Source organism: Desmodus rotundus, chromosome 1 (genome assembly GCF_022682495.2).
Source record: "Desmodus rotundus isolate HL8 chromosome 1, HLdesRot8A.1, whole genome shotgun sequence".
NCBI classification, from domain to species: domain Eukaryota; kingdom Metazoa; phylum Chordata; class Mammalia; order Chiroptera; family Phyllostomidae; genus Desmodus; species Desmodus rotundus.
Window position 1 is genome coordinate 116,467,388 of NC_071387.1, and position 16,776 is coordinate 116,484,163.

The following is a 16,776-nucleotide window of genomic DNA, read 5'->3' on the forward strand; positions in this document are numbered from 1 at the left end:
CCTCACTCCACCTGGAGAATGAAGGGAGCAGTTGGCATATACTAAGTGATTCAAATACATCCCCCCTTCACATACAACTCCACAGTTGCACCCCATCAATGCCTCTTTCTAGCCTCCCTACTGCCACATTCATTTGAGAAATACAGATTTAGAGTTTAAATACGGGAAGGTAGGAGGCAGGTGATAACTACACAAATGGGTTAAGTTTCAAGAAGTATCATTCAACCTTCCAGCAGGGAATGCTGGATCCATTACCCAGAGCTTTATATTTCACCTGAAAGGCAGAGACATTTGCCGTCATCCTGAGTACTTCTTAGAGAAATCTGATGATACTATATTTTTTAAATCGAAAATCATTATTAATTGTCTTACCCATACAGTGTGATAATTTCATTAGTAACTCTTCAGTAGATCATTTGCACTCATCTCCAAGGGAACAGAATTTCTGGTCTCACAACAACACATTAAAGATGAATGCTACCTGTTGTTGACATACCTCAGGCAGTAGTTAAATCTAAGTGTAGGTTTTGCTACTTAAACAAAAATTCTTCTGAGGATTTTCATTCTGTTTTGTCTTAGAAAGAAAAATACTTCCTTTTAAATTTGTGGAACCTAAACCAGAAATTCAAAGATAATGTTTTATTAATTTGAGGCTTTCTTCATAATGAAGAAAACAGTCAATGATGTCTAGTCCCTACTCACACACAGGCAATATTTTCCGATTTCATTCACACCTGCTCCCCAATACTGCCACCAAATAACACCAATTTTTGTAATATGGAGGACTCATTAAACATATGTACATAAGAATTCAACACCATCGTGATGCTAAAGAAAAAAATAAGTAGAACCTAAAAGAAAGAATAATGAAAACACTCCATTTACTGTATGTATAAAAGCTGTATTTAAGGAGAGAAAAAAAAAACCACACAATTATTCTACCAAAGCTATACTCTAGTAAATTCCTACTAAAAAGTAGCCATTTTGAAAACATTATTTTCTGTAACATAAATATCTATAGCATTTGGGAGAAACATTTTTTGCCAATAATTTTTTTGAAAAGAACTCAATTAGTAAATATACAGAACAAAAACACAATCCAAGTATTCATAAAATTATGTTCACACGAAATATGTTTTAAAAATTTTAAGATTTGTTACAAGTTTTGCAAATAACATAGCAATTAATATTCCCTTTTTCTTTTCTGAAAATAAAAATGAGTACAATTCAGTTTATTTAAATGTATGATTCTTGTAGCACCTGAACTGGAATCACCTACTTGGTGACAACATGCTGAGTCCCACCCAAGGGGCTCTGTCTGACTCCACAAGTCAGAAGTAATGCTTGGGAATTTGCATGTTCACAAAAGCCCCAGAGTTGTTCTGAAATAAGGGGTCCAAAGATCACCCTTTGTGAAACATTTTTCTGTATGTTCCCTATCCAGAAAATGCAGCTTATTGCTTTTCAGTCTAATTATAGCTAATCTCAGTCACTCAGAACTGTTCCGGCAATTAGAATCTGTCCAGCTTTGTACTACATGATTTCAAGACATGACACACAAGAGTTTCCTGAGCAAATGCAGGTGCAAGCAGTGATAAAAAATAACCGGTTACAACAGCATCACTATAGGCAGACACGTAGGAGTAGTGGCAGCTTCTGCAGAGCTGCGATCAATGATTGCAGGAACAGGATTTGCCTGCATTTGTGAGTCACTTAGTTCTGCTTCTGTGTGTGTTTGTGAGCACTAGGGTGAGAATGCACACCCCTAAATGTGAAAAGATTCAAAGATCCTGCAAGAACTTTGTTATATCTGCTTGGTATAAAATAGTCAATGCTTGCATCAATATGCAATGCTCCAGAACTCATTTAGAATGCCGAAGTAGGTTCTTTCAGATATCATTAGCACCCAGCAGTAGCTCAAGTGCATTAAAACAGTTGGGTTCCTGTGACAAAACAGGTCTAATGGGACTGAGGGTTAAGTACAGCAAGGAATATGTTATTAAGGTCCCCTCAGCCAGAGCCTCAGGGACTCTCCAAAAGCAAATATCGGCCCTACTCAAACCAAGCATATCAATCAGTATAATTTTGTTTCAGATACTATTCACTGAAATGTTCAAGGGAAAGCTAAAAAGAATGCAGTAATACTGCATCCATCTTCATATTTAGTTAAAAAGAGAGCAAACAGCACTTCCAAGAGGGAGGTCATTCCTTGTTGAGCACAAGATTTCTCTGTGCAAAGATATTGTGAGAATGGGCAATAAAACAATTCAACACATAAACACTTAAGAAAGCTACCATTTCGGAAATGCTACTGATGTGCTAGCTAACAACTCTGAAGACGAAATACAAAAGACAATCCTGCAGCTGAAGGCAGCCATGAGAGAATCAAGAACATCATCCAACTGTCAAATTTCAACCAAATCCACCATCTTCCTCTGTCCTGCTTGGAGGCCCCAACTGCCTTCAACAGAAATGTATCGCAGAAAAAGGTTTACCAGAAAAATAGTTATATCTAAGAACTTAAATATAATCCCTCAAAGTTCAAGAGATCAGAAAATCATTTTGTCCTGCATACTAACTGTGTGAACAACAGAGGAAGAAGGATGCTATCCTACAAAAAACTAAGGGAGAATACAACAAGATGATAGCAAATTTAAAATAGCAACCTTACACAGTTGTAAGCATTTAAAGAGAACCACACAAAGGTGAGCTGTGGGCAGATGGTTAGGTTTCCAGCCCAATGAGTGCACAGTTGGCTCTCTGGCCAGGATGAGACATTCAGCTCTGCCTATTACACATACTGAATCTTCAAATGCACCTTTGGCTTTTCCTCCTTGGAAAAATAATTACGAATTGGGCATAGAGACATCCAGCAGTTCTCAAGTACCATTTACCACATAGAGTTGCCTGTGCCTGCCTTAAAGCCCACCCACAATTTCATTTTCAATTAGCAGCTCCTCGAAAGGCAGTAATCAAAGCAGTTGCTAAAGAGCATTCAGATGTCACTAAAAGACTGCAAACCCAAACTGTAAATAGCACGTCGTGAGTCGCCTGTCACCACCATGGATTCCCACGAGAATCTCGGAACACATGGCTATCACAACCATCTGCTCAGCTCCCACCAACACCACTGCAAACCACACAGCCACTCACTCACTCCCACCTCCCACTCTTTACCTGTCAGGTACAGACTTGTGAGGAGATGGCACTGCTCACTTTTTTAAAATTTAATCTTTACTATATTTTTTCCCATTACCATTTAGTCCAATTATACCCCCTCCCTCCAGCAATCACAGCACTGTTCTTACCAACATCCAGGGCTGACACAAACTATTCCAGACAACAATGTAAAGAGTCAGGAGACATACAAACAAAAATTCTAGAACTCAAAAAATAAACTATTGCTGCTTCCAAATGCCCAAGATAAAAACAAAATAGAACAAAACATCATTCATATAATTTATTGTATTAGTCCCAGATTTCCAAACAAATACCTCCAATATAATACACAACTAATTTTGAACAGAGATAAGTCTGTATTGGGGTTTCCTCAATAACCAATGTTAAAAACTGGCATCTTATACTTATTTGAAGTCAATCAAGATTCCAAAAGCAATTATAAGCCCATCTTTCTTCCCCTATTCTTTCTCTATATGTTTTTATTATTACTTCTGTAGTTGGGCAAAGGGAAAAAAGTAAAGTGCAACTTAATTAAATTAATAACACAAAAAAATAAAGAATTTTATTTGACATCTCATTTTCTTGTGACTACACAATTTTTGAAAAACAAATGAAATCCCAAATAACACATTATAATGAAAATGTGAAGTATGAAATAAAAATGATTTACCTGCAGCTCATATTTCTTAATACCAGCTCAAGGTATCTTCAGTCATTTAACCATCATAACAAATGTATTTATGAAAGAGCACAGAGCACAGCTTAGATGTCTTTTTATTCCTAAAGTGTAACCCCTAATTACATCACTGTTTCAAATATTGATTTCCAGACACCTGTAGGCTCTTATAGTCAAGGTGGATTAATACCTGTGTGCTTTCAGCCTTCATTTCTTCTCCAAACTAATTGGCAGTTCTTCAAAAATGTGACTTGAACTGGGTCTGTTTAATCAAAGTTTTCCTGTATAAGTCCCCTTTGCAAGTTAATTTCTACTGGTAACAAATGTCACAGAGAAGTCGTCAGACAATCTCAGTCAGTCCAACTGAAATAAAGATCAGCCCCTGGTAGTAAATGCTCTCAGAGGAGAAAAGTACATGTGAGATACACTGACCCATCAGGAGGACTGAAAGCACAGATGGGGGCTACTCACCTGGACCCTTTGAACCAACACAACAACTTACTTCAAATAAGGCCATCAAAGCAGATGCAACCACCAGGCACAGCTCTAACAAAAGCTCTAATTTTAAAGACTTGTCACTAGGAACAATTCCTTTTTTTCCTAGAAATCAGTATACATTTTTGGTATCTATAATTTTGTTATCTCATTGTCAGCTTCAAATGCTCCACCAAGTTTGATTCCACTATACTGTATCTTCAGAGAGAAAAATAAATTTCCATTCCACAAGCAATACCTATTCAGCTCAATTTTTATAAAGATTTTTAAAACACATAAGGCATTCCCACATAAGCCATTCTCACCAGCAAGATTAGAGTCTACCTGGCTAGACTCCTGAAATAATCCCCAATTCCTTTATTTTCCCCTCACATGGTATTCTGCAATACCTAGAAGCAATTTCAATAGGACACCTCTTTCTCTTGGAAATTCTGCCCTTAAATAAATATTTTTGTCACCTAAAATTCAGTTAGAAAGGAGAGTCTAGGATTTATTTTGATGATCCATTCTATTGTGTGTTAAAGAGTTCATATAATGTCAAAATTCCTCCTAGTTCACTTAAGCCTATTTCCTCTGGGTTAATTCATACTAAAGACAGAAATAACAGACTAATGAACTAAATAGAGATTTAGAAATCTCCATTCAGAACCAAACAGAGTTTTCTGAACTCTCATAAACTTTTCTTCATTGTCTCTATATTTTTTTAAACTGCTTTGTTCACTCAGTGTTTTAAACTATGAAGTACTAAATTTTTTAAGCATCCCTTATGGTCTAGAATTAGACATAAGGAAAGAAAACAAGATGCTAGGAAGAATTAAGTTTTCTCAAAATGCTTCTGACAAAGTCATAATTTGGCTAAAAGTTTTGGCAACACGTCACTTCATTGCGTTCTCAGTCATTACATTGTGACTTAGTCTCCCAATTAGAAAATAAAGCTCCTTATGGAGCGGACTTGTACAACCTCTGTTTTGATTTTTCCAGTTCTAAGTTAAGCAGGAAAAAAAACTGCCATATCCTTATTAGTAAGAGCTAAAACTTTTCTACATAATGGCTGAGCACTCACATAATGAGCAAATAATTCTGTATAGGACAAATACAGGCCTTGGGGGGTCAGAAAGACATGTACTCTTTTGTGTAACAGTTAACTTGTTCATTTCTTTATCTTCTTAAACCCCTTTGGAAATTAAGGAGTGTCCAAATTTGCCATGTAAAAAATGCAACCATTTTATAAGACAGTTGCCAGCTGTGCATCTTCTAAGTCAGTATGTATGTGAACTTAAAACTACAATCCAATAAATAATTCCCATTAAGTGCTGGTAAAAGTATACACTTAATAATATGGAAAAACATCACAAGAACTGAGGTTTCCTAATTAGGCCAGAGAAGGAAAAGGCGGTTTGGTTTTAGAACTATACATCTCTCTTATAAAACTATTTAATTGCACTCTCACAGTAAAGAGATTAGTTGCCTTCAATGGCTTCTCAGAAAAAAAAAAAAAAATCCTATTATTTCCTCTCCACTAAGGAGTAACATCTTCCAATAATTACAGGAAAGCTGTGCATTAAGTTGCCTGCTCAGGAAGTACTATTTCCTAATAAAATGCAAACCTAATCCACTTGCACCAAGTCAAAAATAAAGACTAAATTCTCAGCAACTACTGCCCTCTTTCATCTGCAGTTCTTGTGATTATAATTCCCTCGATAAGAGGCACTAAACAACAATCCATTAATTTAGAAATTGTCCTCAAGGTCTACTCCCATCTCAAGGTCTCCTCCCGGTTAAGATGGCCAGACTCAGTAACTTTATCTGATAAGAGACAAAGGCAGGGAAAAAAGTAATGGTAATGTGTGCAGGCCTCTATCTTGATACAAAAGCAAGTGCAAATATCCTTAGCACAAGTTTTTGACATAAACTGTGGCCATTCAACACTCACTAGTCACCTCTTACCAATGACAACACAGCAGATGGTACTTGTCTGGGGTGACACACAACTAGTCAGGCCCCTCTCCCCCCACTAGGAATGCATCTCACTCCTCTCCTTTAAATGTCTGCACAGAACCAACCAGACTGCAAAACTAAATTACCTTCAGACCTAGACCTGGTACTAGTGGTATTTGAAATCAAACCTATTCTTGTTTGAGGTAAAATATTTGAAAAGCTCCCCTTTCAGACCGCAACAGGAGTGTGTGTGTGTGTGTGTGTGTGTGTGTGTGTGTGTGTCCGTGTTAGTCATAATTTTAAGGAACCATGGAACACAGAGAAAGAGGCCCAAGAAAACCTCTCATTTTATAGATGGTCTGCAAAAGACTGTGATTTGTTCAGGGTTTCATAGCAGCACATGTAATTCTAGGAATATTACAAATGAAAAGTATTACAGCTTATCTCAATTATCAACTTCTGCTTCCCTTCCTATTAGAAAAGCAACACAATTTGGATAGTATATTTTGGCATGAACACTGAAGATAAGAAACCACTTGTTTTTAAACCCCTTACATTGTCCAAAATACAATTCAATATAATTGCTTTTCAAATATTTTACCTCAAATAAGAATAGGTTTGATTTCAAATACCACTAGTACCAGAAGGCTGATCATTAGGACCAAAAGCCTCTCAAATTTGAAACATACAGTCCTAGCCTTCTTTTATGATCATAAAGTCTTTTACCAGAGGGCACACTAAAAAGAAGAATTTTGAAGATAGAGAATAGAAAAGTCAGGGTCTGGGAATAAGAACGTCAAGGATGAGGAACCACAGCTGAGTGTAGGCTCAGAATTAAATTGGTTTCTTGCCTGAAAGGGTAAGAAGCTTTGGCTTACCTGTTGGGAGGGAGAGCCCAAAGAGGTGGTAGTTACACTGCAACCTCTCTCCACTGGGAAATGATGACTTTCCTCACGTATCTCACACGGAGAGGCAGGAGTTGGGAGTCACAAATACCACAGGAACATCACTGTTTATGGAACTTAGCCCTTCTTCCCCCACCCCACTCTCTGTCTAAAAATAAATTAATAAAAATATAAACCTTCATCCAAATGTGCTTGCTTTCAAACTTTCCAACCTTCCCTGCTCTCTGAATTTGGTATTTAATCCAGTTTCTTCTTGTGCCGTCATAGGCCATTTCTATGACCAAAATCACGGCTCTGACCAAACTAGTCAAGTGTTGTAGTTTCTAGAAATACAGATCCCCTACATCCTATGACATGGAGTTCTCTTCCTCTTCATGACCAATCCTCTTCTCAGTCAAGAAAGGCAGGACATACAGAGATAATGAGCAAGCCAAAGGAAGATGAGCTTAAACCTTGGCTCTGTCCCTCACTGCTAAGTGGCCTGAGACAAGTCACTTTATCTCTTTGAGCCTCAGCTTCCCCATCTGTAATCGTATTACCTACTTGCTATGATTCTTGTGAGAATTACAGATTACAATACACAACCTCTCTCACTGAATGACTATTAACATGGCATTCATTAAATAAATGTTGATAACTATTCCTATAACTGCAATTCATATTTCATTTAAGGACACATGTATCTTTTCAAATGTGACACTGCCCTGTGTGTCACATTTGGGGATACGTCCCTGAAATCCTTCTGAGTTGACACTGCAATCCGTCTCTCTAGATGTCTTCTCAGGAGTATACCCTTTATTACCCATCAGGTCAAACTCTGATCCCGAAATGTCCACTAGATCTTATTGAAGCTTTTAGTCCATCCAGTCTTTGAACTAAAAATCATCACCAAAAATATACTCTTGATGCTTTACAGGAATTACTTCCAAACTGGCCTGACCATTACCAAATAGGAACTTTCTAAAAGGACTACAAATACCTGTACCTCACCCCGTACATTCTAATTCATTAGGTCCTAGTGAGGGGCCATGCATTTGTGTGTAAAAAGGCTTATGATGTGATTATAATGACCTGTGAGGTTTTGGAACCACTGTTTTATATAATCCTAGATATTCTCCCTTTGCAGAGAAACATGTGCAAACTGTAAATTACCTGTTCAGCTTCTAATTAGAGCACTTGCTCTGTGAAATACACTTCCTTCTTCTTTTTCACTTAAGTGATAGTAACCCCCACCCAGAGGTCCCACCAAAAACAAACAAAACACATCCAGGACACAGGTAACTCAGCAGGCACTGAAGGCTCTGCATTTGTGCAGAAAAACTTCTATAAGCAGCTTCATTTGTCATTATTAATCTATCTCATGTGGGGACTTCCACCTGCAGAAAGGCTCTCCAAATGCTAAGAGCTTTATTTTCCTGTGGACCATTGAAACCTAACTATTAACAGATCAGTAGGCTCCACTACCAAACTTTCATACAGTCAAAAGATCAGAAAGATCATCTTCAATCATGGGCTACAGACAGCAACTATGGAACCGAAAGGCAAATCCATTTCTTTGCCCACTGCTCCCCCACATGCCACAATATCGAAGCTTCCCACAAAGATCTAAACCTCTGCAAGACACTGCTTGCATGTAGATAACCATTTTTAGCAGCTCAGAACCTTTAGATACATAGCGTTATGTGCTCAAATCTGCCTGTTCTGTTTGTCCTAATTGTAAGAATCTCTCCCCTACCAGCCACTCTACCTGGACTACCATCAAGACTTCAGTCAGTCTGCCCTACATGCCAACAGCAATAGCAGCATCTTTATCACACAGAGCACATCTGAGTAAAAGGGTACCACACTGAAGTTTCAAATCATAATACAAAACACGGTGCTTGGTTTGGTATATTCTTTTAGAAGCAACCCTAAAGCTCTGCAGGGAAGCCTTCCAGCATCCCACAAGGACATCTCCGTCTGTTAGGAAGAATCACAGAGGAACAGGTACCTAAGGCTGGGGGTGGGGTATGTTCAGCCATGAAAAGAACAAAGCCAAGCTTCGGTACCTGTCTGAGTCCCTTTGGCATTTTCTTTCTCTTCCCAAGGTGCTGGCAGAGATTGCGGTCATTTTCTCGATCTGAGCTGTAGTGATGTGGGTGGCTAAGTCGGCTCTTCTTGGAATGAAAGGACAAGCCGTTGGTAAGTGCTTCTCGTTTCTTCTTCGTCAGAGGGGTCTGGCGTTTCTCCACACGTTCCTGAGGCTTAAGTGCTACATCTTTCTGTAGAAAAGAAGGAAAGGGAAGTGGTGTTTATATAGGTATCTAAGGACAAATGAAAAATACAAGCTAACTGGAATTACTAAAGGAAGGCGGGAAGAACAGGAAAGTGGGATATGAGAGTACCTAAAACTAAGACACATGGCACTCAATTGCTCTGAATCCCTAATGCCATCACACATATATCCTTTCTATATTTTTTGAGCAAAAATCTCAACTAAGCACAAAGTACCTATCCATAAATGTGATCACAGTACTCCCTGGGACAGCGGCTTTCCATCGGATTCTGTGCTGGGTCCAGCACACAATATTCCCTAAGGAGGCTGAATACACTCACTTCCCAAGATGGTACATCAATTATGTTTCAAAAAAGGAGTACTAAGTGCATGTACTATTCAAAAACAGCAGCATAAGACTGGGCATACCAGGGCCAGGTGGATGTGAGCCAGCAAGAAAGAAACTGTCAATTCATACCATTAAAATGTTTCCTTAAGGCATTATATTTTTACCACAAATTCCTCTGAGTATCCTTAATTCCCATCCTCTTTGCAAAATGTAACAGAGTTATCACCAAGATCAAAAGCAAATTTTCATTTACTCCTGTGTGTGGCTGGGGTGGGGGAAAGGGTAGGAGGAGGGTAACAGATGTTCTGGAATAGCAAGCAGCATCTGTAGAAACTACAGGCAAGAATTTCAGGACACACAACCGAGTGGAGTTATGTACCTGCAGGCAGCTCAGGACATACTGAGATTCAAAAAGACATGGGCTTTTTAAATATATTGTGCAGGGGAAAAAAATCCTTGCCTCAGAAAGCTTAGGTTTTAGGGGACAATTACTAATCAGACCACATAATGATATAACTGCAAACTGAACTAACTGCACTAAAGGAAAGATAAAGGGCACTAAAACTGGGATAAATGGTCTACTCCAGAAGAGGGGGGTGTGATTGAAGAGATGACTGACATTTGACCTAGATTTGAAGGTCTGAGCAGAGAGAACATCTTGTGCAAAGGTCCTGAGGCAGCTGGTAGCATGATCCCTTGAGAAACTGAGGGCAAAGTTTCATTCATCTCAGTAACCCCAGAGCTTCACATACAGACTCAGGCAAATAATAGGTAGTATATATATTTATGTTTGCTAGGTAAATACATTAATGAGACAACTAATTAAAGTACCCAAACCTACAAACTGCAATAATTACTTTATAATATCCCAAGCTACTTCTAGCACAGAGGGAAATAAGTTAGAAAAGCTGGTTGAAGCAGGAAATCAAGAGGTTTAGCAAGCACTGATGGCACACAAGAAGGATCACAGAAAACGGCAAGAAGCCCCTAAAAAGGGATAAAAGCCTTGTCCTTGTAGCAAAAAGATACGAGAGATAACAATCTCATATGGCAAATGAGTTCCTCTGGTCTGACTTAGCTGCTATCAATCACTGCAGATGATTTATGTCTTGCCACTGACAAAGCAGTTCTCCTGAGGCAATGACAATGTGGTGAGAAGTGTTTAGGGGATAAGTTTAGATCGAAGCAAGTGCACATGGCCACTGTCTGAGAACCTTGTACATTACGCCTAACACATGGTAGATGTTCAATAAGGTATGCTATATTTATTCCTTTGTCCAGTCTCCATTACCAGTCAGCTATGTCAGACATCTGCTCAGCTCAAACTATTCAATACTTAGTCTCACATGTAATTATGATAGTCAGCTATCATGAAAAGACACCCAGGTATAAGGGCAACACCAGCAGAAGCAACCAGGTTAGTTCTATCATGGACTGCTTCTATGTAATATCACTAAACTGCACCACTTCTAACAATAATATATAAACTCCACACAGGAGAGAGAGAAAAAAACCCTCCTTTCTTTGTCATAAAACCCACCTACTGCCCTGCATCATATGCATGTAGAATATCAGATTAATAAACAAATGATATTTAATGATGTATCAACTGTGCTTTTTAAAAATTATGCCATTCTTATAGAGATGAAATCTTTCATACAGAGGTGCTCCAAAATATACTGAAAATTATGTGCAATTCCACACAAATGTGAATATTTATGAGTATGGTATAATTTTTCCAAATTCATCTTATTTTCATGTAGCATATTAATCAAGGAATCTCACTGCACTGCAGAATAGCTACAAAGAGCAAACAGACCTCATGCCGTGACATTAGCTTGTAAGAGACTGGCTGAAGTGTACGCAGCAGCAGTACGATCTCTAAGCTCCAATTAATATTGAGATTTTCAACTCTGGAGGGTGTGAAGGGGGAAGAGTGAAAGAGAAACCAGAACAAAGTGTGAAGAGGCAATAGCTCAAGGGGTGTCCCACCTTTTGGCATCTCTGGACCATACTGGAAGACAAAGAGCTATCTTGGGCCGCACATTAAATACATTGATATACATAATCACAAAAAAACCTCATAATGTTTTAAGTAAATTTTCAGTTTTGTGTTAGGCCGCATGCATAGCCATCCTGGACTGTGTGTGGTTTGGACACCCCTGGAAGAAGTAAAGAAGAAATGAAGTGTTTTAAAAGTTTCTGTTATGTAAGAAGTTTATGTTTTTAAAGATAGTATCTTTATTCTTTCAAAGATATAGTTTTATTTATAAATTACCATATAGGTCCTTTTGTACAATTCCTGAATAAACCAGGTCACTGTTTCTTTATTCCATCTATAAATCTTTACTGACTTCTATGCATACATTAAAATAATTGTTTAACTTTTCATTAATTGTGTTGGGGCAAAAAAATGACAAAAACTGTTTACTATAAGCAAGGAGAATTAAAGACAAATCGATTGATTACAAACCAATCAGTCTTGAATAGTCTAAAGAGCTATGCACACAATTACATACATGTGTATATGTTTAAATATAAATCCACAAGCCCACCACCAACAAACTATTAGCAACTAATTTAAGAATCTCCTTAAAGAAACAGGGGCAGTCTATAAAATAATGCTATAACATGGGTAGTAAGACTGTCTAGTTTATAAAATAACTTTTTAGGATCAATAAATGACCATTTTCTAAAGCATGATAATGTATTAGTCTACCATGATCTAGGCTAGTGATTCTCAGTGCAAATTAATGTCCATCAGAACTATCTGCAGTGCTCTTTGAAAATAAGAGGACTCAGGAAGGGAACTATTTATCAAACAAGCATTGAGAGGAAAGGGAAGAAGGGCAGAAGGATAAGAAAGACATCAGGAAAAATGCTGTATGGCATTCTTCTGACAATCACAGTAGAAGCAAGAAAACAAGAAAGCCAGGCAGTCAACAACAGAAGGCTGTCTGAGGTAAAAAGATTTAGACATACTTGCTGGCAATAGAGGGGGTAAGTGCACAAGCCATGCACAACACATGGGAGTAGGTTTCATGGATAGCTGAAATTCTGTGATTTTTAGGTCATTGGTGATGGAGGGCAGGGCCACGGCACCACATGTGCTGAGAGGCTCAGAGATCAACTAACTGAATAATTTCCTTCAACACTCAGCCTTCCTCAAAATATGTGATCTTGCTGTAGACTTTCCCTTCTCCCAAATTACAATCTTCCACCAAAGGTTTCCTCTGCCACTCCTGAGTTTCAAAACGAGATGGTTCAGTGTTGTGCAAACTGGGAGAGAGCAACGAATTGCAGATGAAACACTATGTGGACTGCAGGGCTCGGTTTGCTGATTACAGAGGAAGCCAGAGACAATAGAAAATGAGGGCATGACTTGTCTGCCTCACATGACATAGGTTCTAGAAAGAAAATCTCCATCTGATTTCCCAACCAAACTAATCTGAGAGCAGCCATCAGTTACAAAGCATCTGTGGTATGTGTCCCTGCATGTGCCCATCTGTATGTATACTGTGAATGAGAGGTGACATTTAAACAGAACCTCTCCTGTTAGTTACCTGATCTTAGGAACTTGCACTGAAAATAACAAAGAAGCCAGGAGGGGAGGAAAAAGTGCTTTGCCTGTCACCATCAAAAGGCATTAATGGCTGTGTGCTGTCATTTTAGTCTGTCAAGTCCTTTGCTGGTTTATTGTATTACATTTGTGCTTTTGAATGCTTCTACGAACATTGATTCCATAACTTTTCTCAAATGCAAAAGAAGTGAAAGGGTTTACAGTGGTCATAAGTAGTAAAAAAATTAGCAAAGAAACAAATATATAGCTCTTTTTTTCTTTTTTATTGAATGTATTGGGTTGACACTGGTTAACAAAATTATACAGGTTTCAGGTACACAATACAGCTCTTTTAAAACTTACAACTTATATGGATGTACTCACATTGGTCCCTAACATTGAACTTTTGGGCAAATGGACTTATTAACAGGCTTTGGGACCTAAACTTTTTTAGTAAATAGAGGAGACTATAAGAATTTTCAAGCAAAATAACCAATGTGGCATTCCAAAGATAATCCCTTATGTTCACATTTTTTAAAAACAATAATCAAATTACCTACTATGTGCCAGACACTTTGTCACCTGTTAGAAATATCTAAGAAAGGATCCCTGGACTCAGGCTGCTTGATGAGGGTAACAGGCAAATCAGTGAGCTATTATAATACTAAAATGGGTTAGGTATGGAGCAATAAAGGTGTTCTCTACTGCTACCCTCATACTGCAATAAAATTGCATCCCTGTATCGGCATAAAGATAAAAATATCAATCAGCCCTGGCTGGTGTGGCTCAGTGGTTCCAGCCCCGGCCTGCATACTGAAAGGTCGCTGGTTGGATTCCCAGTCAGGGCACATGCCTGGATTTTGAGCCAGGTACCTAGTAGGGGGCACATGAGAGGCAACCACACGTTGATGTTTCTCTCCCTCTCTTTCCCCCTCCCTTCCTGTCTCTCTAAAAATAAATAAAACCTTTTTAAAAAAAAATTGATCAATGCAAAAAAAGAGAGTCCAGAAACACATACACACAAATACACACGCACACACACACGAACAACTGGTTTTCAGCAAAAGTACAAAAGCAATTCTGGGAAGAAATAATCATCTTTTTAACAAGTGTTGAGGGAACAAGTAGATATCAATATGCAAAAAAGAATAATTTTATCTATGTCCCAATGTAATTTTTAAAATTAACTCAAAATATATCATAAACCTGATTATAAAACCTCAGGGAGAAAGGGAGGACAACTGTAACTGAACAACAACAACAAAAAAAAACAAACTAAATATAAAACCTCAAACTATAAAACTTGTAGAAGAGAACATAGAAGAAAACTTTTACAACCTTGTGTTAGGCAAAGATATTTTAGCTATGATACCAAAAGCACAATCCATAAAAAAATTGATAAATTATACTTTATCAAAAATTAAAACTTCTCTTTAAAAGGCACTATTGAGAAAATGAAGATATGCCACAGAATTGAAAAAAATCTTATAAATTAAAATTCTAAAAAATCTTTTAAATTGCGTATCTGAAAAAACTTGCATCTGAATATATTTTTTAATGAAAACTACATTAAAATAAAACAAACCCATTTTTGAAATTATTTTATTGTTGTTCAATTACAGTTGTCTGCATTAACCCCCTAGAACTCCCCCTCCATCTCACCCAAACCTCCCTCCCTCCCTCCCACAACCCTCCTTGATTTTGTCCATGTGTCCTTCATAGTTGTTCCTGAAAAACCTTCCCCTCATTTATCCCCTCCCATCTCCCCTCTGATTACTGTCAGATTGTTCTTAATTTCAAGGTCTCTGGTTATATTTTGCTTGCTTTTTTCTTTTGATTAGGTTCCTATTAAAGGTGAGATTATATGGTATTTGTCTTTCACCACCTGGCTTATTTCACTTTAGCACAGTGCTCTCCAGTTCCATCATTCTGTCACAAAGGGTAGGAGCTCCTTCTTTCTTTCTGCTGTGTAGTATTCCATTGTGTAAATGTACCACAGTTTTTTTATCCACTCATTTACTCATGGGCACTTAGGTTGCTTCGAGTACTTGGCTATTGTGAATTGTGCTGCTATGTGAATTGTGCTGCTATGAACATTGGGGTGCATACGTTCTTTTGGATTGGTGTTTCAGCATTCTTAGAGTATAATCCCAGCAGTGGAATTGCTGGGTCAAAAGGCAGTTCCATTTTTAGTTTTCTGAGGAAATTCCACTGTTTCCCACAGTGGCTGCACCAGTCTGCATTACCACCAACAGTGCACTAGGGTTCCCTTTTCTCCACGTCTCCTCCAACACTTGTTTATTGATTTGCTTATGATGCCCATTCTCACTCGTGTAAAGTGGTATCTCACTGTGGTTTTAATTTGCATCTCTCTGGTGGCTAGTGATGCTGAGCATCTTTTCATGTGTCTCTGGGCCCTGTGTATGTCCTTCATGGAGAAGTGTCTGTTCAAGTCTTTTGCCCATTTTTTAATTGGGTTGTTTGTCTTCCTGGACTGGAGTTGTGTGAGTTCTTTATATATTTTGGACATCAAACCCTTGTCTGAGGTATCATTGGCAATTATGTTTTCCCACATAGTTGGTTCTCTTTTCATTTTAATGCTTTTTTCTTTAGCCATGCAGAAACTTTTTAATTTGATGAGGTCCTATTTGTTTATTCTTTCATTTATGTCCCTTGCTTTAAGGGACATATCGGTGAAGATATTGCTGCGTGGAATGTCTGAGATTTTCTTGCCGATGACAAACCCATTTTTTAAGTGGACAAAAGATGTGAACAGATATTTAACCAAAGGAATCAAATGGATGGCAAATAAATACATAAAAAGATGCTTAACATCAGTAGTCATTAGGGAAATACAAATTAAAACCACAATGAGATATCACTACATACATGGCTAAAGTGGAAAAAACATGACCATACCAAGTGTGAGCAAGGATGTGGAGGAAATTTCATACACTACTGGCAGGAATGTGAAATAGAACAGCCACTGGGAAAAACAGTTTGGCCATTGTTTTAAAACGTTCTAAGTGTACCTACCATATGATTCAACCATTCTCCTGCTATGTAGTTCCCCAAACAAATATAATAACATGTCCACATAAAGATCTACATGTGAATGTTTATGTCAGCTTTATTTATTAGAGCCTAAAACTGGGAACAACTCAGATGTACATCAACAAATGAACAGATACACTGTCATGTAATTCAATGCAATATATTCAACAATAAAAAAGAATAACCAACTGATACACACCATCATATGAATCAGTCTCAAAACAATTATGCTGAGTAAAAGAAATCAGACAAAAAAGAACACAGTTTGGATGATTCAACTTATATAAGATTCTAGGAAATGTAAAATAATCAATAGTAACAAAAAAGCAGGTTCCCTGAGAGAGCCAGCAAGATTATAGAGGGACA

The 16,776-nt window shown here is 37.9% G+C and overlaps 1 protein-coding gene across 4 annotated transcripts in view; it reads right to left on the reverse strand.

Moving 5' to 3' along the window:
- The window catches only part of AUTS2 (activator of transcription and developmental regulator AUTS2), a 1,165,474-nt gene that overhangs the window by 856,336 nt on the left and 292,362 nt on the right, over positions 1–16,776 (reverse strand). For all 4 annotated transcript variants that reach the window (XM_053929825.1, XM_053929823.1, XM_053929827.1 and 1 more), the window contains exon 2: positions 9,243–9,455. In XM_053929825.1, coding sequence (XP_053785800.1) covers positions 9,243–9,455 — 213 coding nt within the window. The remainder of the gene's footprint in view (positions 1–9,242; positions 9,456–16,776) is intronic.